The sequence below is a fragment of the Motacilla alba genome, chromosome 4A (genome assembly GCF_015832195.1).
Source record: "Motacilla alba alba isolate MOTALB_02 chromosome 4A, Motacilla_alba_V1.0_pri, whole genome shotgun sequence".
NCBI lineage: Eukaryota > Metazoa > Chordata > Aves > Passeriformes > Motacillidae > Motacilla > Motacilla alba.
This window is the reverse complement of record NC_052045.1, coordinates 15,086,460-15,110,815: the sequence shown is the minus strand read 5'-3', so window position 1 is coordinate 15,110,815 and position 24,356 is coordinate 15,086,460. Positions and strand designations below refer to the sequence as shown.

At 54.1% G+C, this 24,356-nt stretch overlaps 1 protein-coding gene and 1 non-coding gene across 2 annotated transcripts; one reads left to right on the top strand and one right to left on the bottom strand.

Moving 5' to 3' along the window:
• Positions 1-12,977: 12,977 nt before the first annotated feature.
• On the bottom strand, positions 12,978-13,049 carry TRNAE-UUC. The gene has a single exon. It is a non-coding gene; the product is annotated as a tRNA-Glu (tRNA).
• A 490-nt stretch (positions 13,050-13,539) lies between these two features.
• Positions 13,540-24,356, top strand: LOC119695130 (ras-related GTP-binding protein A). Its single transcript, XM_038123033.1, has 11 exons — positions 13,540-13,559; positions 13,593-13,772; positions 14,202-14,235; positions 16,093-16,192; positions 17,241-17,307; positions 17,956-18,178; positions 18,604-18,699; positions 19,441-19,563; positions 21,829-21,920; positions 22,737-22,852; positions 23,879-24,356. Exons 3-11 carry the CDS (start codon positions 14,209-14,211, stop codon positions 23,974-23,976), a joined length of 942 nt encoding a protein of 313 aa, XP_037978961.1. The 5' UTR covers positions 13,540-13,559; positions 13,593-13,772; positions 14,202-14,208; the 3' UTR covers positions 23,977-24,356.

Here is a 24,356-nt window from a genome sequence, read left to right as displayed (position 1 = left end):
ATCCTGGAATCACAGGGATCTTCATGCTGGAAAAGACCTTTAAGATCATCATCAGCCACCACCACGGTCACATAATCTGTGTCCTCAAGTGCCATGTAATCATCCCTTGCACTGAGAGCTGGAATCTTGCAGGTTTATTTCCCTCCCTGCTCTCATCTCCTTCAGGTTCTGGGCTCACCTTTGTTGATTCAACCTTCTGGGGTGCCTTTGATTTCTGTTGTTCAAAGGTTTCGGGGAGCACTGCCTTCCCTAGTGTTTGATTTGTTTTCTAAAGGGATAAATGCTCCAGGGTGGCTTTTTTAGACTGGGCAGAATCGGAGCTGGCACTGGCAGCAAGAATTAAAGCACAAGAGTTCAGCTCTGCCTTCAGAGTGAGCAGGGACTGAAGGCTATTGAAGGATTTCATTGTTTCTATGGCTATAAAATCCTTAGAAAATATACCCCAGCAGCTCTCTGTGCGCTTGCTCAGCAGAACTCCAAAGCAATGCTCTCAAACCCTTTATTTACGGGGTTGTTGGACAAGGAGAATGCAAAATTAAAAGAGGCTCAGGATCTGTCCTGGAGCTGCTGTGCCCCCAGCAAATCCTGTATTTCACAGCTCACCAGCCTAAAAATGCCCCAATGAATGCAGCCAGGGAGAGCTCTGACTCATTTTCCTCTCCCTTGGAAGTTTGAGGTTGTCCAGGTGAGCCCAGCTGATCCGAAGCTGAGAAAATGTGCAGAGAAACATCCTGAAATCAGTTCTGTCCTCAAGGCTGGGCTTAACTCTCCTGCCAGGTGGACCTGGGCTTGGTTTTTCCTGAAGGACAGAGCTCAGCTCCTTGATTGAAGATCAGGAGATAGGCCAGGCTTAAATCTGTGTGGGAAGGCAGAGCTGGAGCTGCCAGGTGCTGCTGGCAGGAGTGCTCAGTTCCAGCTGTACTTGGAGTGAAAAATGAGTGGGAAATGCAGATTAACACAGGCAGGGCCGGGAGGAGAAGCTGATTTATCTCCCCCTGATTTATTTCCCTCTATTTCAGAACTGATTTATTCCCCCCCGAGGTTTCAGTGCCTCAGCTGAGCTTGGAGCAAGCTCCAGGTAGCAGAGGGGCAGTGAGGGAGCAGGAATGTCCCCGAGCAGGTCCCAGGTGTGCTGGGCCATGTCCTCTGCGGGTCCAGGGAACCTCTGGCTCTGTTCTCCACAGGGCTGGGGCTCCTTTTTCACCCCACCCTGCACAGTCGTTCATTTATTCCCCATTTTATTAATTCCACAATCTCTCTTTATCCCCACAGTGGGAGGGAACAGAAGGAATTCAGTCCTGGAACCATCTCAGAATATCTTTACCACATTCTCCTCTTTTGTCAAATCATTCTCTTTTCCCCAGTTTCTCATTTCATAGGTTTGAAACTGAAGCTATTTAGAGCCTTCTCCTTCCCTGGCTTCTCTCTAAATATATCTTAGGGCTGCTTGGAGGGTTAAGGAAACACACAGACATCCCCTTATGGGGAAAATGGGGAAACACACCCCAGCCTCCTGCTTTTCTCTCTCCTCTAGACCACTGCCACACACATTTTGATTTTGTCATTATTGGCTGCTCATTGTGGGGGAACAGAATGAGAACAGGCAAAAGAGAGCAAATCAGTATGCTCCAAACCCACTTTTTAAAAATTAGGTTATTTAATATGGCCATGGGAGCTGGCAGTTGTAGGAGAGGAAGGTACTCATATTATAAATGTTTAAAAAACTGGGAATCTGCTTCCCTTCACACTTGCAGCAGTTCCCTTGGACAATGAAACCTGCAGCTGTATTTATTGCATCCCTCATTCCCTCATTTTGGTCTCATCCAGGGATGATCTCCATCAACAACTGGGGTTTTGCTTTCCTGGCCAACACAGCTAAGGGACTGTAAATAAAAAATATAAATATAAATATGAATATGAATATAAATATAAATATAAATATAAATATAAATATAAATAAATATAAATATCGGTTACATGTAAATATAACTAATAGAAATAATTGCTCCCAGTCTGTGGGTGTTACACAAGGGAATGTCCACCCTGGGGTGCACAAGAACTGCTGGATTTGGGGTTTCTGGGGGAGTTCCAGCAGGGTCATTCAGGTGAGTGAACTCCAGGGCAGACTGTTCCCACCCCGGTGCTCCCCTCACTCCAGAGCCATGGAAAGGGCAGAACTGAAGGAAGCTCTGCTGGATGTTGATCCCCACTGAACCTTCAGAGTTCCCCCCGTGGGTAAAAAATGGCAGAAGCACAGAATTCCAGCCTGGGTGGGCTTGGAAGGAGCTTAAAGCTCCCCCTGTCCCCTCCACCACCATCCCAGGCTGCTCCAACCCTGGAGTTTCAGGAGAGGGCAGAGGTTTGGTGAATCCATCTGGGAGCAGAGTGAGGGAGCAGATTCAGCTTCCAGAGCCTGCAGGGGCTCCAGGAGAGCTGGAGAGGGACTGGGGACAAGGCCTGGAGGGACAGGACACAGGGAATGGCTCCCACTGCCAGAGAGCAGGGATGGATGGGATACTGGGAATTAGGAATTGTTCCCTGGGAGGGTGGGGAGGGGATGGGATGGAATTCCCAGAGCGGCTGTGGCTGCCCCGGATCCCAAGGCCAGGCTGGGCACTGGGGCTTGGAGCAGCCTGGGACAGTGGGAGGTGTCCCTGGAAGGTTCTGGAAAGGACACAGGTGGGTTCTTTTGTTCTGGGCTTGAGGCATTTTGTGAACCAGCAAGGAAGTGTTGGACAAATCCCACGGAGCTCAGAAATAACAAATTCTGTAGATGGGACTTGTCTGTCCTGTGAAACACAGGGGTTTCAGGCAGTCACTCCTGCTTTACCCTCGGAGCCAGAGCTGGGCCCAGAGAGCCTGGCAGGAGCCGCTGGAACCCTTTCCCTGAGCAGGATGGAGCTGTCAGGCTCTGCTCAGGGGGGCTGCACTCAGCCCCACGGAGCATTCCCTGCACTCTGAGACTAATTCCTCCAGCAAGACCGATTGAATTCCAGAGCAATTCACTAAGAAAGAGCTAAATTGCTTGGCAGGATAATGGGAGAAGAAAGAACCTGGCAGGAGGGTAAACCTGGCAGGTTTCTTTGACCAGAAGTACCCCAGATATAACAAGTGAACCAAAGTTCCCTCAAGAATCATAAATAAAGAACTGAATCCCTCACTCCAGGCTCATCTGCTCAAGACCTGCTGCTGGTGTGTGTTTGAAAGCCCAGCTCCATCCTCCCAATGCTGGAATAGTTTTAGAGCCCTGAGCCACGAGCTGCTGAAGAATACAGAAACAATGCTGTTATTGGAGTTGTGCTAATTCCATCTCGTGTCATTACCCTGCTAAATCTGGGGGAAAGGATTGTTAAAGGGTGGGGGTTGTTCTTCAGGGGGAGAGCGTTTGCGTGGGTTTATTGCTGCTGGGTTTTAAATGTTACAGATGATGTTGGTAAACTCATAATAAGTGGAAAGTGGTTTTACTTCTGGTTTTACTTCTTCCCCTGCAGCTTTTGCAATTATTAAAATCCAGAGGTTATGATGTAATTTGTTAAAATCTCTTCTGAGGGATGCAGAAGGAATTATTCCAAGTGACTCAGACCTGCTGAGACTGGAGGAGCTTTTCGGAAAGGTTTGGGAGTGTCTGAGCGAATCCAGGAAGGCCCTGCTTAAATAATGAGCTGCTAATTGCAAATTTAGGGATCAGGACCAGGAGGTTTGGCCATTTTCTGGAAATTGCCTCCCCTTCATTCATTCCTGTCTCCCCCGGGAGGTGGTTTATCCAGAGGACGGATGAACAAACCCTTGGCTGTTGTTTACTCTGATTTCAGGTTCCCAATCTGCCAAGCCAAAAGGTTTTTGGGGTGAGGAGGTGAAAATCCATGGGTGTGGAAAGGTTAAAGATCAGTGGGAAGGAGCTCTGGAATTTGGGAATTACAGGAATCCTTTAGCATCATCACACATTTCTGGGAAACCCAGCCCTCCCTGTCCACCCCTAAAAACAAACCAGAGCCTTCCAAACAGAAACGTTCCTCGAGCTGGTTTGGGAGAGGATTTCAGGATGGTGAGGAAAAATCCGGGGATGTCTCTGTCTAATGCGTGCTCCCTGCAGTGTAGCAATGTGCCCCCTGTTGACAGAGTGACAGAACTATCCTTTGTCCCCTTGGAAAGAAACCCAGAAGTTTCTCTCCTCGATTAGGTGAAAAGGCATCTCATAAGCCTAAAAGACTTCACCTCAAATTTCAAGATAGCTAATTAGACAAGAGCCAAAAAGTCCCGCCTGAGCAATTTACTGGAAAAAGAAGTGAACAAAAAAACCTAATCACTTTTGTGTTTTACCAAGAACAAAAACCTCTTACACCTATCTCAGCTTTTCTGTTTGTTATTTTGCCTTTTATTAAACCTTTTTGTTTCCAACACTGCAACAAAAGCCATCCTACTAATTTTATGCCTCCAGAAGTAGCTAAGCTATCTTAAGTGTGATATAAACCTTCAAAAGCTTATAAGACCTGTCTCGAAGAAGCTCCTGTAACAGGATGTCTCTCTGGTTCCTGCTCCCTGCAGGCTCCGGACACGTGTGAGCACAAGGACTCCAAAATCCACGGGAGTTTCTCTCTGGGCAGCTCCTACAGCCCGTGGGCCTGAGCTGACGTGCAGAGATCTGGGGGAGCACTGGGGCCCCCCCACAGCCCCGTGTCCCTGCAGGATCCAGCTCCTGGCCAGCCCTTCGCCTCCAGGGAATTTGGGGATGCCCCTAGTGAGCCCCCGAATCGATGATTCCGTCCCACCCAGGCTGGTTAAGGCACAAACGCCCTAAATGTGATTTTAATCCTGATTTATGTGACTCCTCCCGTTCAGATTGGAGGTTCGGGGTGGTTTTGAGGGAGGGGAAGCACCAGAGGGGGTTTTACCTTGGCCAAAGCTGCTCTCACACCCTGGGAGGGCGATCTGGACCTTCCCAGGGCACGCTGCTGACCCAGCTCCGGGTCAGGGGATGTTTTGCAGGATATTTACTCCCTGCCTCTGGCAGATTTCCCCATGGGACAGCTCCAGCACCTTGATGAGTGAGAAGCTGCATTTTCCAGTCAAATTTTAGGGATTGGTCTGAGAGTTTTGCTCCTCAGCAGAGAGTGGAACTTGAACCCTGGATTATCAATCTGTGGATTTTAGAGATAAATGTTAATCAAATGAAGAGATTTGACCTAAAGGGTGTTGGGGATTTCCCTATCCAATAATCAAAGCTTCAATGTGGAATTTACTGCTTCTAAAAAGTTTTGAGTTGTGCATTAAAAAGCAAGTGCTGTGCTAAAATATTTCCTTAAGGAAAAAGCAAAAGAAATAGAAAAGGAAAAAGAGGAGAGAGAAAGGGAAAGAAAATGGAAAAGAGAAAGGGAAAGAAAATGGAAAAGAGAAAGGGAAAGAGATGAAAAGAGAAAGGAAAAGAGATGGAAAAGAGAAAGGGAAAGAAAATGGAAAAGAGAAAGGGAAAGAGATGAAAAGAGAAAGGAAAAGAGATGGAAAAGAGAAAGGGAAAGAAAATGGAAAAGAGAAAGGAAAAGAGATGGAAAAGAGAAAGGAAAAGAGATGGAAAAGAGAAAGGAAAAGAGATGGAAAAGAGAAAGGGAAAGATGGAAAAGAGAAAGGGAAAGCAAAGGGAAAGAGAAAGGGAAAGATGGAAAAGAGAAAGGGAAAGAGAAAGGGAAAGATGGAAAAGAGAAAGGGAAAGATGGAAAAGAGAAAGGGAAAGGGAAAGCAAAGGGAAAGAGAAAGGGAAAGAGATGGAAAAGAGAAAGGGAAAGAGAAGGAAAAATTAAATGTAAAAATAAAATTTTTAAAAAATTGTAAAAACAGAAAAAGAAAGTGACAAAGACAAAGCAAAATGAAAACAAAGAAAGAAAATAGAGAAAAAAGAAAAGATGAAAAGAAAAAGAAAAAGAAGTTGGTAAAAACTGATGCTTAAATCTTACAGAATCTCACTTAAATTAAATTAGAAGTTTATGTTTCTCTAGAGATGGAACCAAGGATAACAAATAGTGCCAGGTGCCATGAGTGGAACAGGATTTTCTGAGTGATCCCTGCTGAAGTGGATAAAATAATGGAGCAGAAAGGCAGTTTAGGGGACCCAGAACCTCCTCCAGAAGGAGGGAAAATCCTGGCTAAATTCCAGCCACGGATGTTGTGGGGTGTTCCTGCTGAGCTGCATCGCTCTGCTCTGCTCTGGGCTGTGGGATTGGACAGAGCCAGCCCCGCAGCACCTGGGGAATCACTGAAAAGGGATTTTTCACTAAAAACCACGAAATGCCTCTTGTGGTGAGGTGCTGGGACACCTCCGAGCCCAGCTGTGGCCAGCTGCACAGGGCAGCTCCTGCCCAGCTTCTTCCTTCTGCTGCCTGCGCTCTTCCCTGCCTTGGAAAACCCTTCCAGAGACTCCTGCCAGGCCCGACCCCGCTGCTTCCCCCAGAGACAGGAACGGACATTGTCCTCGAAATTGGCTTCGAGTCACCGCTCAGCAGGCACAGAAACGTCCCTGTCACCAGGGCCGCCACACCCAGCACCACTGCCTGCAGCACAGGGAGCCCTGGCTGCCACCGAGCCAATGCCGGCCTGCAGGAGCCAGGGAGGGATGAGGGATGAGGGATGGATGGACGGATGATGGAGGGATGGAGGGATGGATGGACAGGTGGATGGATGGATGGGCGGATGGAGGGATGGATGGATGATGGATGGATGGATGATGGATGGATGGATGGATGGATGATGGATGGATGGATGGATGGATGGATGGATGGATGGATGGATGATGGATGGATGGATGGATGGATGGATGGATGATGGATGGATGGATGGATGGATGGATGGATGGATGGATGGATGATGGATGGATGGATGGATGGATGGATGGATGGATGGATGGATGGATAATGATGGATGGATGGATGGATGATGGATGGATGGATGATGGATGGATGATGGATGGATGATGGATGGATGGATGGATGGATGGATGGATGGATGATGGATGGATGGATGATGGATGGATGGATGGATCCAAGCACTGATCCCTGTGCTGACAGCCACACCTGCACGGTGCAGCCTGCTCCAGCAGAGCGTTTGGACACAGGAGGGATTTGCCTGAGCTTTCCTACCTCTCCCAGTTATTCTGTTCTACTGTGCAGGGATTTAATTTTCCCTCTGTGTCTAATTTTGTATTCTAATTTTTCTATTTCTAGAAGCACAAGATCTCTGGGCTGGAATTACACATTTCCCTGTCCCTGGGCTGGGTCCAGGAGCTGGGTCTTTTCTTCTCAGCATGCTCTGTGGCTTTTCCCTTTTTCAGGCTATTCTTCGGGACGGAATTTTGCCCTTGTGCCTCATTTCAGCCCTGCCAGGGTGCTGCTGTGCTGGAGCTGCTGGAAAAGCTGCAGCCCATGGACAGGGTCACTTGGGCAGGGTTGAAAAGTGGCTGATGGCCAGCCCAGGGAGGGCTGGGAATGGTGGGAATGATGGAAAGGTGCCATGTCCAGTTGGGACCAGTCTTGTGTCCCCCAGGGATCAGCACTGAGCCCAGTTCTGCTCAATATCTTTATTGATGATCTGGGTTAGGGGATGATCATCGGTAAATTCACAGATGGAAGCGAGCTGGGTGGGATGTGGATCTGCTGGAGGGCAGGGAGGCTCTGCAGAGAGATCAGGGCAGGCTGGATCCATGGGGTGACAGCAGAACTGCGAGGCTCAACAAGGCCAAGTGCCCAGCCCTGCCCTTGGGTCCCCATGGAATGCTCCAGGCTGCAGGAAGAGCGGCTGGAAAACTGGGAAAGGCCCTGGGGGTGCTGGGGACAGTGGCTGGACACGAGCCCAGGTGTGCCCAGGTGGGCAAAGCCAAGGGCACCTTGTGCCAGCCATGGTGTGACAGCAGGAGCAGGGCAGGGCCCATCCCCTGTGCTGGCATGCTGGAGCACTTCCAGTGCTGGGGACAGCTCTGGGACACTCCCGGCAAGGCCTGGGGGGGCTGGAGCATGTCTAGGGAAGGGAACGGAGCTGGGAAGAGAGGCTGAGGGAACTGGAAAGGGGCTCAGCCTGGAGAACAGGAGACAGCAGTGGCTGCCACCAGACAGGAGGACACCATCCCTGCCCCACTGCTCTGTGTGTGCAGGACCTGGACAACAACAATCCCACCCCATGGAGTGCCCCACCGTGCCACAGCTCTGCAGGAACCCCAAGCGCCAGCGTCCTTCCCACAAGGACAAATGGGAACCTTTTGTTTGTGGCTCAGAATCACCTGGAAAACTCTGCCCGGCCGGGAGCTGGCACCTCCGACCCCAAAGCACTTCCCAGCCTGGGACCCAGCCCGTGCAGAGGCTGAGGGAGCTGGGAAGGGGCTCAGCCTGGAGAGGGAGCTGGGAAGGGGCTCAGCCTGGAGCAAAGGAGGCTCAGGGCCCTTCTGGCTCTGCACAGCTCCTGACAGGAGGGGACAGCCGGGGGGTCGGGCTCTGCTCCCAGGGAACAGGGACAGGAGCAGAGGGAACGGCCCCAGGCTGGGCCAGGGGAGGTCAGGGTGGACACCAGGAGGAATTTCCCCATGGGAAGGGCGGTCAGGGATCGGAACTGCCCGGTAGGGTTTGGAGTCCCGATCCCTGGAAATGGCCAAGGAACGCCCGGCGGTGGCACTCGGCGCTCTGCGCTGGTGACAAGGTGGGGACGGGTCACAGGCCGGACTGGCTAATCCCGTATTGGCTAACCCCGGATTCGGTAATCCCGGAGAGTTTTTCCAGCCCCACCGATCCCTCAGGGACGGGAGGGGCACCGCCCGCGGCCGCCAGGGGGCGCCAGGAGCAGCGCGCCTGACGCACGCGCAGCGCCCGCTCCCGTGTCCACCGCCCCGCCCGCGCCGCCTCAGACACCGCGCGGGCGGCGGAGGGGCCGCACTGCCCGACCAGGAACACCGGGAGCGGCGGGAGCACGGCGGGCCCGGGATCACCGCGGGAACCGGGAGCGGCGGTGCCGGAGCCCAGGAACCCGGAAGCAGCGCCGCTTCAGCCGCGGCAGTGCGCAGGCGCGGGAACAGAAGCCACCAATCGCAGCCGGCGGCGCGGCGGTGACGTCACAGGGGCTGTGAGCGGGCCCCGCTCCGGGAAGAGGCGCGGGAGGAACCGAGAGCGGCCCCGGGAACGGGCCCCGGGAGCGGCTTCTGGGCTCTGGGCCCCGGGCATGGGCTCCGGGCTTCGGGAACGGCCCTGGGCTCCGGGAATGGGCTACGGGCTCCGGGAACGGGCTCCGGGAGCGGCCCTGAACTCCGGGAACAGGCTCCGGGCCCCGGGAATGGGCTACGGGCTCCGGGCCCCAGGAACGGGCTCCGGGAGCGGGTTCTGGGCTCTGGGTTCCGGGAGCGGCTCTGGGTGCCGGGGCTGGCCCTGGGCTCCGGGACCTGGACCAGGGCGTCCCAGGGGTCACACGGTGGCTTTAGGAGGGTCAAAGGAAAGAGTCGCCGGGGGTGGGTGACCAGTCTCGGTGGAGGGACACGCCGTGGAAGAGGCTGGCGCTGGGCTGGTGCCGGGTGAGTTTTCCAGGCTGAGGGACCTGGAGGAGGCGGCTGCGGTCCTGTTCGTGTCCCGGAGCTGGAGGCAGCAGGAGCAGGGCAGAAACCCGGTGGCAAATCCTCGCTAAAAGAAGAGTTGGAGGCGGTCAAGAGAAGGAGCTGCTCCAGGCTGTGGTTTATCCATGATGAGCTTCCCCAAACCGTGTTCTGCTGCTGGCTGGCAGCTGCTGCACACTCCCCACACTTCCCAGCATGGAGAGGAGGAATCTGCAGCCCCTGCCCTGAGCTGGGGTGAATATTCTGCTGATTTACAGCGGGATGCACGCTGAGGGTTAAGGCAGACCCTGTGCTTGGCATCAGATCTCGACAGCTCATTAGCAGCTCTGTGCAAGCTGCACTAGCCCCGGGTAATCCTGGCAGCTTTTCAGGAGGATTCTGCAGCCTTCAAAGCAGGAGATAAGACAGGAGTGTCGCAGGAAAGGAGGGTGGTTGAGGCTGGGGACACGGCAGAGGCACGCAGCTTTCCGAGCAGAGCTGGAACAGGAGGGAATCTCCGTGTGCTGCCGGAGGCTCCCTCTGACGAGGCACCCGCCTCTGATCATCCCTGATCCCCTCCTTTCCCCTGCACACGCTGCTTGATCATTCAGTCACTGCCAGGCAAGACATGCCCAGCTGCAAAGGGGATCACAGAGCCCGTGAAGCAGCAGAGGAGCTCTGTCAGCCTGAGCTGCCTGCACAGCTCTGTGACACCCCTGTGTTCTTAGGGACTGCCACCCTGGGGCGGTGGGACGTGTCCCTGCAATGGCAGGGGGAGAGCTGGATGAGCTTTAAGGTCCTTCCAACCCAAACCAGTCTGGTAATTAATGACTTTGTACTAATTACCCACAGCAGCACTGGCACAAAGACTTCACGCCCTCAGCCCACCTCACCTCCCTCAGAGGATTTTGCTGATTTTTGGGGTGTTGGAAGAGCTGAGTGCTGCACACAGGGCACTGCTGCCCGGGATTTAAATGACATTTATTGACCCCCTGCAGTCAGGGTGGGCCAAGGAGACAAAGGAAGGCCTGGCTGGAGACTTCTCCTGGTCTAGAATTGCCCAGAGCTCTAAAGGTGCCTCATTTCCCTGGGCACGGACAGGTGGGAGCACTGATAGCCCATTGTGCCCGTGTGAAACACCTTCCTGCTCATTTTGTGGCTCTCTGTTCCCTAAAACCGATGGAAATGTTCAGCGTGTGAAGAAAACCCTTCAGTGAAGGCAGGGAGAGCCTTGGAACATTTGCTGAGGCCTGAGTGCAACTTTGCTCGGAGAGCAGCAAGGCCCAGGCTGCTTTTTGGACATTTTACACAAAATGTTTCAGTCTTCAGGTTTTGGGGGCTCAGTTTGGGGTGTTCCTCCTTGACAGTAACGATTCTGTGGGGTGGCTGGTTTGTTTCACAGCAATACTGAATTAAACAATACCTGGTGGTGAAGCTATTTTTGTCTCGTGGGCTGAATTTAAAAATCAGGATATTTTTGGGAGTGAGCACAACTTCCTGCCTGCTTTCCTGTGCTGCTGCTAAAGATGGAGGGGCATGCTGGTTCCTTTATCTTTTTATCTCTGTGCAAACAGCCCTAAATCCCAAATCCAGGGCAGTTTGTCAGGGAAGGAGTGAAGCCCCCCCTCCTTCAGCTCTTTGTGGTCTGCCAGAGTCACAAAAGCAGGAGTTTGAAGTGCTCAGTGCTTGTGCAGGGGGTGCAGCTGGCTCCTGGAGTGAGGGGTTATCTCTGCACAGCCCCTGAGCTGCGCTTTTTACAGCTTTTGGGGTTGTTCAGGGAAAATTTGGCCAATAAAACTTCAAAAATGAACAAGTTGAGCGTAGAGGATCTGTGAGCAGAAGGCTCGTGCTGAACAAGGAGAGCTCAGAGCAGCTGCTGGCAGCAAGTGAATGTTGTCATTGTGCAGCTCGGTTAGTAACTGAGTTCCAAAATTGGAGACAAGTTGTTCTCCTGCAAGAACATCAGGGAAATAGACAGATTTTATCAGAATATTCAGACTTTGGACCACTTTCTTCAAAATTCTGCTTTAAAAATAGAGGAGAGGTCCAGAAGGAAGGGGGGTGGGAGAGAAAAAAAAAAGCATTTTGTTCTCTTCCTCCTTCACAGCTAATCAGACTTGGAATTTTTTTCTGTTTAATTGGGATATCCGAGAGTTCAGCAAGAGGAACAAAGAGGTAAAATGGCTCCAAATTCTCCTGGACCTTGGCACAGTTTTAGGGGACACAAAATACTGTCACAGCTTCTCCTGGGATTTGTTTTGCATGAATATAACAGGAACACACCCAGAGTCAGACAAAACCCTGCAGTTTGGGGCTCAGGGTCTGACAAGGATATTTGAAATGTAAATAGAAAATACTTGTTCAAATCCAGTACAAGAAGGAAGGGGGGTGGGTGTTTTCCTGACATATTTCCTGGTTTTTAAAGGAGAAATCCAAACCCATTTTTCTGTCCATGTTTGCTTTAAAAGCTTTAAGGAATGGGGGGAGAAAAGCTTCAAAAAGCTTCAAAACCTGGAATCCTGTGGGACCAGCACTGCCTCTCCCACCCATTAAACAGTTCATGGTTTGCCAGGCTGGAATTTCCTTGGAGCTGCCTGAAGCTGCCAGGTGCCAAGGGAAGGAGGGGGTGAGGTGCCAGAGCTGGGGAGGGGGGTGATGAGCCTCTGGGGGGGGACACCCGAGAGAGTGATGGCTCTGAGCGGGATGACAAGGCTCACAGGGGACACACGGGGTGACGAGGCTTGAAGGGGACACCCGAGGTGACCGATGGCTCTGGGAGGGACGGTGAGGCTCAGAGGGGATACCCAAGGTGGCAGGGCTCAGGGGGCAGACAAGGTGATGGCTCTCAGGGGACACCCGAGGTGATTGATGGCTCTGGGAGGGGACACCCAAGGTGATGGCCCCAGCTCCGTGGCAGCAGCAGCTCCTAGGATCTCAGGAAGCCAGAAGACCCCAGCAGCTCTCTCCAGATGTCCGAGTGCACAGGTCTGGGGGAGATGCCAGGAATCCCTTCAGCAAGAAATGAGCCCCCACACGTACCACGGATAAATCTATATATCATATGTGGATTTCTATGGATGTATCTTCAGCACAATCCTATTTGCCTTGAGGAGGTCAGGGTAGTTGAAGACACACCGTGGGACACAAGCAGGAATTTTCTTGCTTGCGTTAGAGAAAAAGCCAATTAACAGCGTGTTGATTAGCTGGGGGCTCTGTGCTGCAATGCACTTGAACGTTTGAACAGGTGTGAGGCTGCGTTTGCAGAGGCAAAGCGCTTCCTACGGCTTCAGGTGGCTCCTGGCGCCGAGAAATTTTGCCGCAGACGTGCAAAAATCAAGTCCTGAAGCAGTTTTGAGGGAGAACGTGCGGAAAAATAGGAAAGGAGGGCGGGGTGTTTCCCTATCCGGCAGGGAAAAAGTGAAACTTCCCATACCGGGAGTCGAACCCGGGCCGCCTGGGTGAAAACCAGGAATCCTAACCGCTAGACCATATGGGAGGCGCTGAGTGCTGGTGCACCCGCGGATAGCAAAAGGGCTACAGCCCGCCCCGCTGATTCCAGAGCGGCTCCGCCGGGCCGTGCTCTGCTGCTCCATGGGAGACACCAGGAGTCACCGGGAGTGCCCGGGACTCATCGGGAGCCCCCCGGTAAACGCCCCCGCATTGCCAGGGAGGCGCTGCCCTCACCCAACATGGCGGCCGGGGCTTCCGCCGCCCCGCGCCCGCGTCACGTGACGCCGGGGGCGCGCGCGTGCGCGGGGCGGGCGGGGCGCGCGCTCACGTGACCGGCGGCGGCCGCCGAGCGCTGGGTCCCGTGAGCGGGGGGGGGGCGGGACGGGGGCACCGCCACAGGCCCGGGCACCGCCCCACCGGGCACCGCCGCAGGCCCGGGCACCGCCACCGCCCCACCGGGCACCGCCGCAGGCCCGGGCACCGCCGCAGGCCCGGGCACCGCCGCAGGCCCGGGCACCGCCCCACCGGGCACCGCCACAGGCCCACCGGGCACCGCCAGCGCCCCACCGGGCACCGCCGCAGGCCCGGGCACCGCCCCACCGGGCACCGCCGCAGGCCCGGGCACCGCCCCACCGGGCACCGTCACCGCCCCGCGCCGTCCGACCTGCCGGCGCTCACACCGGCAGCGCCCTCCGAGCCGCCGCAGGGACCGGGGGTCCCACCGGCATCGTCCCCCGAGCCGGTCCCGAGCCGCCCATCGCCGCCGGAGGTACCGAGGCGCGGCCCGGCCCGGGGGGCGCGGGCGCTGCGAGGCCCGGCGGGGCCGGGGCGGCTGCGGGGAATCCCGGGGGAATGGAGGGACGTGCCAGGAGAAGGGGCTGCGGGGATCCAGGGGGAAGGGGCTGCGGGACATGCCGGGAAGGGGCTGCGGGACATGCCGGGAAGGGGCTGCGGAGGCACTGCCGGCCCGGCCGCAGCGATCCCAGCCGGGCCGGGTGGTTTCGGGAGCGCCGGAGGTTTCCCGGCGGCAGCGGGAGTTCCCCATGGCCCGGAGCAGGGGGAGGGGAGCTGGGGCTGTGCCAGCGCTTCCCCAGTCCCGGGGGTGGCATTAGCATTGGGATTGGCGTTGGCATTGGCAGTGGCGAGCGGAGCCTGTGCGTGTGCAAAGCAGCGATCCAAGGTGGGCTTCTCTCTGCAGGTGTGTGATGCCAAGCACAGCCATGAAGAAAAAGGTAAGGACTGGCAGGAGGATCCTGTGTTTTCCTTCCCATCCCCATCCATGAGCACCGTTTGTTGTATCCATCCCTCGGCTGGGGCTCCGGTGCCTCTCAGAGTCAGCGCTGCATCCTCTGCTGAAGTGCCGGGCGTTAAGCCCGGGTTTAATCCTGGCCTGGGGATGGGCCGGGTTCCTGCAGAGCCTTCCCCGGCAGTTGCTGTTCCCCGGGCGCTGCTGGGGCTGTTGCAAAACCCTCTGCAAAACCCTGTGCTCAGGGAGGAGGATCTGCTCCTGGGCCACCCTCCCGAGGTGTCCCAGGAGCCCCGAATCCCCTCGGGGCTCCAGGAGGATGAAATTTAACACGTGGGGAAGGAGCAGAGGCTCTGGGCACCGCAGGGGTGGGTGTATCCCAGCAGGAGCACGTCCAGAGCTCTTAAAGGAATATCTGGCTGCTTTTCCATGGTGAGGCGGGGTTGAGTTCCCTGCCTGGCTCTCTGTGCTGCTGTCTGACCCCTTTGCAAGGGCTCTGCAGCCTAAACTTTGGGAATTGGGGATGGTTTGGGCTGTGCCTCAGAGGGGGATCACGTTTCTGCCTGGGATTTTTTGCTGGTGCTGTGAAATAAGAGCTTGGCTGTTCTCTGGGATCAGCTCAGGGCACAGGACAGGACAGGGCAGCATCCTGGGGAGGCCTCCCCAGCCCTCCTGGGTGTGGAGCCGCCAGGGACACTCCTTGTTGCCAATCCTGGAGCCTGTGGGCAGCTTCCCTCTGGCCAGGGCGCTCCCAGCCCGGAGCTGCTGCAGGGTGACCTGAGCACACAGCGCTGGGGAATTGTGCCTTGCTTTTGTGCCCAGGCTGTGGCAGCTCCTGCCCTGCTGTCCAGGCTGGGGGTGGGAGGCTGGGCAGGCACTCGCTGGGCTGTTCTCCTGAAATCCCTCCTGGATGGCAGACTTGCAGGGCTGCTGCCAGGAGCTGGATTTGGCTTTGTGACTGGAACTTGTCTAACAGCTGGGTTTTGTGAGCGAGGCTCTGTTGGCTGCCACTGATGGGTTTGTTTTGTTTAATTTTTATTTTTAGATCGCAATGTAAAGCCTTGCCTGGTGTGACTGTCTCTGGTGTGACTGTCTCCCCTCATCCCCACCCCCAGCAGCATTCCCTACTTTTTGGCTGCCTCTCCTTTCCCCTGAGGTCTGCAGGGATGGGACATCATGGAGCCAGGAGTCTCCTCTGGAGAGGCATCACTGGAGCCATAAAGGGTCTCCCCTGCTCTGGGGATGCTGACCTGAGTTGTCTCATCTGCTTTTCCCGTGGTTTTTTTTTTTTTTTTTTGATCCTCTGGCACCTGAAGCTGGGAATGTCCCTGGTATTTGGGGAAAGGAAACCAGTCATGTTGTGGTTGGTCTCATACGAGCAGTATGAGAAGGTCTTTAAGGTCCCTCCCAACCCTGTCTAGTTAGGACAGCGTTTGGAAAACCAGGGGCTGAGGGGTTGTTTTTGGTCTGAAGGGTTGAGACAAAGCTGTTCCTCATCTGTGAAGTCCTTTGGTGCCACCAAAGCCATCAGGTGGGAGGGGCTGGGAATGGGGAGGCAGCTTCTGCTTTTCCCAAGTCCTGTCCATGTTTTTGGAGAACAGTGTTCAATCTTACCAAGGACAGCAGGGAGGTGGGGTGACCATGACCCAGTGACCAGCCAGGAGTGGTTGGGATGTCTGTCCTGCTCCCCACGTGCTCTCTCTGCCTCTCTCCTGGTGCATTCCCAGCTGGACTGTGCCAGTGCTGTGTTCGGTGCCTCTGGCAGTAAGATGGCAGCTCGAGGGAGCTGGGAGGGACTCGATGCTCTGTGGGAGCTCATTTTTCCTTCTTTCCCTCTGTGCAGGTGCTGCTGATGGGTAAAAGCGGGTCTGGGAAGACCAGCATGAGATCCATTATCTTTGCCAACTACATCGCCCGGGACACGCGGCGCCTGGGGGCCACGAGTAAGGAACTGCCGGCCCCATTCCCATCAGCGCTCCAAGCCCCTCATCACAGGGGCGGGGCCGTTCCCTGCAGCGATCCCGGGGTCGGGAGTGTCCCTGCAGGTCCTCCCAGCTGCCACACCCTGCTGGCAGCGTCGGGAGCAGCCAGGGACAGGCAGGAAGTGGAGGGAAGGGAAAGCAGCACTGGGATCGGCTTTGCTGCTTTATTGTTCAACTTTTATCCTCAACTCCCTTTTTTGGGATCAGGAAGCAGCCTTTGCTGCTTTATTGTTCAACTTTTATCCTTAATTCTTTATTTGTGGGATCAGGAAGCAGCCTTTGGTGCAGCTACATCTGCCAGAGCCTCCTCTGTGTTGGTGGAACGTTCCTGCTGTATGCAGGGGTCTCCAGCACAGGGATCCTGCAATGCTCCCATGGTTTTGGCAGGATGATGCACTGGGCTTAATGAATGCCTTTCTTTTTTCCCTTTCCAAAACCTTTGTTGGGAAAGAGCAGGAAGTGATTCCTCTGGGAGAGGTGGATGAGTTGTTGGGATCTGGTGCCTCTCACTGGGAAGGGCCTGTGTGGATTTAATGTCAGGGATTGGTGTAAATTTCCTCTTTGCCATGAATTTGGCCTCTTCCTGAAGTTTACATTCCCCGTGTTCCTGGTTTATTTTGTCAGGGATGGTTTAAAGCCCTGCACAGTCATTCCTGCAGTATCCCAGGGATCAGGGAATGTGTGAGTGAACAGGAACACGTACTGCACTTCCCAGGGGAGCAGTGGGCAGGGAGGCCTGAGTTCCTATGGGAAATGGTGTTTTGGTGGGATTTTACAAACTGGTGCTGCTTTGTGAGGAATGCCCATCCCTGGAAGTGTCCAGGGCCAGGCTGGATGGGGCTTGGAGCAGCCTGGGATAGTGGAAGGTGGCAGGGGCTGGAATGAGTGTTTTGATCCCTTCCAGCCCAAACCATTCCATGATTTGGTGCTGATTTCCATGATTTTTGGCTGCCCAGGCTCTGCCCTGCGTGTGTGGTACAGTCAGTGAGCTCCTTCTGTCTCTTTGCAGTTGATGTGGAGCATTCCCACGTCAGATTCCTGGGAAACCTGGTGTTGAACCTGTGGGACTGCGGAGGGTAGGTACTGATTATTCCTGGCCTTGCCCAGCCTTTGGGGGAGGCTCTGGGGAATCAGGGATGGAGCAGAGTGGATTCTCCTCCCCCTGGGATGAGGTGGTGCCAAAGGAATGCTCCTTCTCCTGCTGTCCTGAGGTGCTGGAATTGCTCACTCCAGCTCCATCCAGGTGGGATTTGTGCAGGGAGGCCATGCTGGAGGTTGATCCTGTAGTTCCTGGAAGCAGCTTTTTTCAAGGAATGCTGCCCCCTCCTCAGCTCCATGGCCTCTGGACCATCTCAGTCATGTTCAGCCAGAGTTAAAGGAGATTTAAATCCTGGGATTTAAGGCTGAACTGATGCTTTGGGTCACGTTTCACCTGTTCCTGCTGCTGTGGCTTTCACAAACAGCTCCTTAAAGCCAGCCTGGGGCCAGAAGCAGCAGGACATGAGGGAAGCTTCAGCTTCCTGTGGGACTGGGGGGCTGACGCTCTCCAGAAGCATCCAGCTTTCCTTGGGAATGCTCGGGGCAGGCAGCTCCAGCCTGGCCTCCCGAGTGGGGGCTGCAGTTCCAAATCCCAGCCTTGCCCTCCTGGTTGGAGGAGCTTCCCACAAACCCAGCGTGCCAGGCGAGAGCTGCTCTAAAGGGAGTCTCCTGCTCTGCTCCCTCAGCCAGGACACCTTCATGGAGAACTACTTCACCAGCCAGAGGGACAACATCTTCCGCAACGTGGAGGTGCTGATCTACGTGTTCGACGTGGAGAGCAGGGAGCTGGAGAAGGACATGCACTACTACCAGTCCTGCCTGGAGGCCATTCTCCAGAACTCCCCCGATGCCAAGATCTTCTGCCTGGTGCATAAGATGGACTTGGTGCAGGAGGACCAGCGGGATCTGGTGAGGAGCTGGCAGTTGCCATGGAAACGCATCCCTTGTGCCATGTGGGTCACACCTCAAAGGCAGCCCCTCAGGGCTGTTCCTCGAAGGCTTTCTCAGATGTCCTCAGAGCTTTTCCTGCCTTCTTTTAAAGTGTGTCATCCTAGAATCCAGTGGAGAACAGCAGTGCTGATTTTTAGGGACAAGAAAAGCCTTTCCTGCCTGGTTCCAGAGCTCCAGCACACCTTGGCTCCTTCCAACCCAAACAATTTTGGGATTCTGCAGCAAGACATCCCTGGCACTGCTGCTCCCTGGGAGGGTTCCTGGCCACTCTCCCCTGCTGTGTCCCAGAGATCCGTGTGAAACTCATCCCATAAATCCATACAGCAGCCACAGCACAGGCAGGAACATTTACACTCAATCCCTAAACTCTCTTTGCTCCCCAGATTTTTAAGGAGCGCGAGGAAGACTTGAAGCGCCTTTCCCGGCCCTTGGAATGTGTTTGTTTCAGAACTTCCATCTGGGATGAGACACTTTACAAGGTTGGTGCAGCTTCCTCTCCACATCTGCCTTCCCACTGGGAGCAGAGCAGGAGGAGGATCCCTGGAGCTGCTGCTGGTGTTTTCAGCTCTGCAGCTGCTGTTTCTGCAGGGTGTCAGTGAAGCCCAAATTAATCCTGGGGTTAATTAATTAATTTTAAAAAGTCAGCATGCGGTAAATACTGAGAACTTGGCAGACAGGCATCCCAAATATCCCCCTGGCTCTGGGAGGGGTGAGGTTGGGCACTGCCCCACAACTGGGTCAGCAGCTGGGCAGGGAGGAGAGGCTGAGCTTGGAAGATCCGAGTGTGGATGAGCACAGATGTTGATCCCAGCATCCCCCAGCCCCTCCTGGGCTTGTTCCTGGCCTGTTGGGATAAGGTGGAACTTTGGGTCAGGGATGAGCTGCCAAGTGTCCATCTGCGTGCTGACCTTGCTCAGGATTAAAAATCTCTGTGAACTTGAGTGGGAGGAGACAGAAGCATTCCCAACTTAAAGCAGGAATGATTTAAGTCTGTTCAGCAGCACTGTAGTTTCTCTGCCTGCTGGAGAAGAACTGGAGCCAGGGAGGGATCTCTGCATGTCTGGGCTCCCCCTGGGACTTGGGCATGGAGGGTGAAGAAGCTTCTCAGCCTTGCCCAGGCTGTCAGCGCCCAGAAGTGCCAAAAATCCCTCTGGGAGCACATTTCTCACGAGGGCCTGAGGAGAGCAGCTGGTGGGACCTTTCTGTGTCTCCATGTCCAGGCCTGGTCCAGCATTGTCTATCAGCTGATCCCCAACGTGCAGCAGCTGGAGATGAACCTGAGGAACTTCGCTCAGATCATCGAGGCAGACGAGGTGCTGCTGTTTGAGAGAGCCACGTTCCTGGTGAGTTCCTGGCATGGGTTCCCTGGGTGGAGCCTCCCTTCCCCTCCTCTCTGCCTGGGAGCCAGGCTGGGAGAGCTGGGGCTGCTCACCTGGAGAGGAGAAGGCTCCAGGGAGAGCTCAGAGCCCTGCCAGGGCCTGAAGAGGCTCCAGGAGAGCTGGAGAGGGACTGGAGACAAGGCCTGGAGGGACAGGACACAGGGAATGGCTCCCAGGGCCAGAGGGCAGGGATGGATGGGATATTGGGAATTAGGAATTGTTCCCTGTGAGGGTGGGCAGGCCTGGCACAGGTGCCCAGAGCAGCTGTGGCTGCCCCTGGATCCCTGGAAGTGTCCCAGGCCAGGCTGGACCCTGGGGCGTGGAGCACCTGTGACAATGGGAGGTGTCAGGTTGGAACTGGTGAGCTTTGAGGTCCTTCCAAGCCAACCCATTGTGGGATTCCATGGAAGTTGGGAGGTGCCAGCCCCAGTGCAGAATGCCCTGATCCAGGCCTTGGCATTCTGAAAGCAGCTACTGGGACCCTGTGGCCCATGGGATCATCCCAAAATTCCCCCCTGCAGCAGCTGAGCTGAGGTTTGGTTGGGGTTTCCTCTTGCAGGCTCTGGGAGTGTTTCATGTCCCCATTGTGGTGGGACTGCTCTGAGAATCCCCCTCTGCACAGGGCAGGAACCTTTTGTAACTTCACAACCAAACCTTTTCACTTCCTCCTGCTGGGGCATTTGAGCTGGACCTGATTTCTTTTGATTTTTGATATTCTGCAAACCCAGAGCATGGATGGGGTGTCAGCCATGGGATTGTGATGCTCTTCCATGTCCTTGTGCTCCTAATCCCTCTGCAAAGGTGCTGGATAAAACCACTCTTGGTGCTTGTCCATATTCCTGATTGCTGGGCTGGGCTCTTCACACTTTGCACCAAACTCTTGCTGAGCTGAAGGAAATACTTGAATTATTTGGAGTGTTTTCCTTGCTGGTGATTTGGAAATGATGGAGGGAATTTGGGAAAGGAGCCACGACTTTTTTCCCTCCTTAAACTATCAGAAACAAACACTTGCCATGCCTGGCAAGTTCTGCTTTTTGACCTTTTGGAGATAATGAATAGTTCCACCTTGGGGTGTGTGACAGTGTGATTGTTACAAGGACATTTTCAACTGAAAGAAATGTTCTTTGCTACAAAAATTGCCTGCTTAATTTAAGTGCAATGGTGACTTCTTAAAACACTCCTCCCTTTTTTTCATATACTTAAACATTCCCAGGACTCTTTTCTCTTGAAGGGAAATCTTCCTGTGAAAAATCTCTTTGGGAAATCTTATTCTGAAAACTATTCTGAAATTGTGTTTAAATTGTAGTGAAAAAAACTCGTCTGGGAAGTTTAGGAGGGAAATTGAACACTGGGAACTGCAAGTCTTGGATGTGGCTAAAACTGTGCTTGTGGGAAAAATTGGGCAAGTTTAAAAAGTGATGGGGTTAAGGGAAAAAAAGAGGAAAAAACAACCCTAAAAAACCTGTTCAATGTGACTCCCTGAAAAGAGCAGTTTCACATTCCTGTGCAAGGGCTCCTGACACATCCAGTGAGGGCTGATTTTGGAATTGTGAAGAGTTCAAAGCACCTGGGCTAAGGTTTTGAGGAGATTCTTGTCAGGTTTGCTGTGGGGATGGAGCTGTTTGGGCAGGAAATGCAGCTCTCACTCCATGTGGCTGAGGAACAAAGGGCTGGGGCCACCAGCTTGGTTGGAATGTTTATGGAGATGCTTTCAAGGGTTCCTAAAGCCCTTCAGACCCGCTGGGTGTTGGCATCCAGGCACTGCTCCCTCTGCTCTGACCGGAGTCTTGGAGAAGGAATTCCCAAGGACCCAGCTGCCTTTGAGCTGCTTTTCTTGGGGAGCAGCAGCTTGATTTGGCTTTGGGATCACTGCCTGTGCAGGATGGGGAATCCCCCAGCAGCACCTTAGGAGGGGAAATCCATCACAGCACTCAGCCTATTCCTGAGGTGACGGCCACGTTTTTTACCGTTTCCACCTATTTTTGGATCAAGATGTAAATTACTGCTGAGGTGAAGCCCTCAGGGGACAGCGGTGTCACCTGGCAGATCTGTGCCATCCTTTGTGTGCTGATCTGAGCTTCTCCACCAAAGCCCCACAAGAATTTCTGTAAACACTCCCAGATCCAGTCGGCCAAAGGCAGAGGGGATCCTCCCTGCTCCCCAGCCATTGCCAGACCTGCAGTGGGAGAGCTGGGCTGGAGTCCCTGACCGGCTGTGCCCCTTCTCCAGGTGATCTCCCACTATCAGTGCAAGGAGCAGCGGGATGTGCACAGGTTTGAGAAGATCAGCAACATCATCAAACAGTTCAAGCTGAGCTGCAGGTGAGCTGCTCCCATCAGCACTGGGGACATCAGGGCTATTCCAGCTTTTCCCAGAGAGTCCCAGTTTGACTCCTCAGCAGCTGGAATGCCAGGGTGGAATATTGCTGGAACGCAAACCATTTAAATGTTAATTTAACTCCTCCTTTGCTCATGGTGGGAGAGCTTTGGTGCTGTTTTATTCCAGGCCTCCTTCTCCTGGATCAAGGCAGAGAAATTCCAGGGCTGAAGTGATCAGAAGTGTTTCTCTTGGAAAGTGGGAATGGCAGCTGGAGAGCTCTGCTCCAGCCCAGGCCCACAGGGCTGCCTGAGGAGGACAGGGCTTGCAGGCACTGTTTATCCCTGTTTTCAGTGGGAAAGTGGGAAGCTTGGCTTTGCACAGCCCTCAGGCTCCACTGCCAGGTTAATTCTGAGGGTGTGTGGAGCTGGATAGAATGGAGAAGTTTCTGGGGGGCTTACAGATGTTCAGATGTCTCCAGATATTCCCATTTTATGCCTATTTCTGCTGCTCATCCTGAGTGTCCAGCTGGGAATGGCTGAACCCTGGTATCCATGGGGAGCAGGCCTGGTCAGGGGGGTTGTGTCTGGAATTTCCTTCATTCAATGCACAATCAGCTGATACTGTTCTCATTTGGCCCCAAACTGAGGAATTTTGCCTTTAAAACCAAGCCCAGCCAAAGCCCTGCTGTAACCACACCTTGCCAAGTGGGAATTCCAGCTCCTCCTTGTTCCCAACAGCTCAGATCAGGGATTTTGGCCACGTGGGTACAAAAGCTCTTCATTCACTCTCTTTTCCCCCTGTATTTCCTTGTTTTTCAGTAAGCTGGCAGCTTCTTTCCAGAGCATGGAGGTCAGGAACTCCAACTTTGCTGCTTTCATTGACATCTTCACATCCAACACCTACGTGATGGTGGTCATGTCAGACCCCTCCATACGTAAGTCTGAGCCAAGAGAAACCTGCTTGAGGCAAAAAAAAACCCCAGACAAACCTCAAAAAAGGCGTAATTAGTGCAGTTTAAACTGTGTTGCTCTTGGAAAATGAGTTATTTGTTACAGAACTGATTCAGAGAGAGGGATTGAGTGTGAGCAGGACACTACAGAGGTGGTGGCACAGCTGAGCTGCTGCTGCTGTCTCCGGGAGCCACCAAACCAGACCTGGCTGAGCAGGTCGTGCCTAAAGCCTATTTTGGGCAGTTGGGAGCTGGCAGCCCCGGTGATTTTTGGGGAGGAAGCAGAGCTGGCTCATGTTTGGGTGTTGCTGGGCTGTCTCGGGTGGACAGGCTCTAATTTTAGCAGCCTCTATTTATCCCAAGGAGGAGCTGCAGCACTGCCAGCCCGCAGCCCCTGGGAGCAGATCCCTGTTTACACGGCTCTTGGAATTCCTGCTGGGAGCTCAGGGGCTCCAGGGACACTGCCCAGCACTCCTCAGGCCTGCTGCTCTTGTTTTCCCTGCCCTCCTCACTTGGGGAATTGGGGACAGTGTGGGATCCCGGAGAGTGAGGCACCAGCTGGGCATTGCTGGGCTGGGGAGCAGCTCTGGGATGAGCAGCTCTCCCTGGGAGAGGCTTTTCCTCATGTTCTTCTGGGATCAGCCAACAGCCCTGACCATCCCATGTTAAATTTGCCCAGACCATCCCACACTAAACTTTGCCCAGACCTTCCCATGCTTGATTTTGCTCAGACCATTCCATGCTGAATTTTGCTCAGACCTTCCCGTGCTTAATTTTTACCCATCCCACATGAAATTTTCCCCACACCATCCCACACTAAACTTTGCCCAGACCCTCCCACCTTAAATTTTGCCCAGCCCAAAATCCCACTGTGGATTTTGCCTGGCTTGGGAGCAGCAGGATGCACCAAGCCCTGCAGGCAGAGCTGTTGGAGCCAGGCAGCCCTGAGGCCGTGGTGACTGTCACCCTTTTTAACTTCTTTTTATCTCCCCTGCCCCTTTTCCGTCGCAGCTTCCGCGGCCACGCTGATCAACATCCGGAACGCCAGGAAACACTTCGAGAAGCTGGAGAGGGTGGATGGACCAAAGCACAGCCTGCTCATGCGCTGATCCCAGGCACCGGGGCTTGGGGGGAGAAAAAACGGATCGGGACTACTTCTTTTTAGGAGAATCTAACACTGTCCATGTCTTCGTTGGGCTTTGAAATGAGTGTGCTGCTTGTTTTTTCTCCTCATCACGTTGGACACTAGAGCTGGAGGCTGGCCGGATCCGCCGCGGACCTTCCCGGAGTTCCCTGGCACGGGAGGGTGGGGCAGGAGGCAGGACAGGCGATGTGCCCGCAGGGGTGCGGCAGAGCCCTCCTGGATGCGTGGCTGCCGGCTGCTGGGATATTTACTCTTTCCTTGGAGGGTTGCTAGAATGAGTTTATAAATTTCTCCTCGTCTTTGGTCATGGAAATAAATTTTTGCTACCAGGGATTTCAGATCTGA

What these genes read in the sequence shown, in the direction of transcription:
- LOC119695130 (XM_038123033.1), top strand. Translation starts at nt 14,209, where the DNA reads ATGCCAAGCACAGCCATGAAGAAAAAG. An exon ending in GCGGCGCCTGGGGGCCACGA is followed by an intron (nt 16,193 to 17,240) that starts GTAAGGAACTGC and finishes GTCTCTTTGCAG; the next exon opens with TTGATGTGGAGCATTCCCAC. An exon ending in AACCTGTGGGACTGCGGAGG is followed by an intron (nt 17,308 to 17,955) that starts GTAGGTACTGAT and finishes CTGCTCCCTCAG; the next exon opens with CCAGGACACCTTCATGGAGA.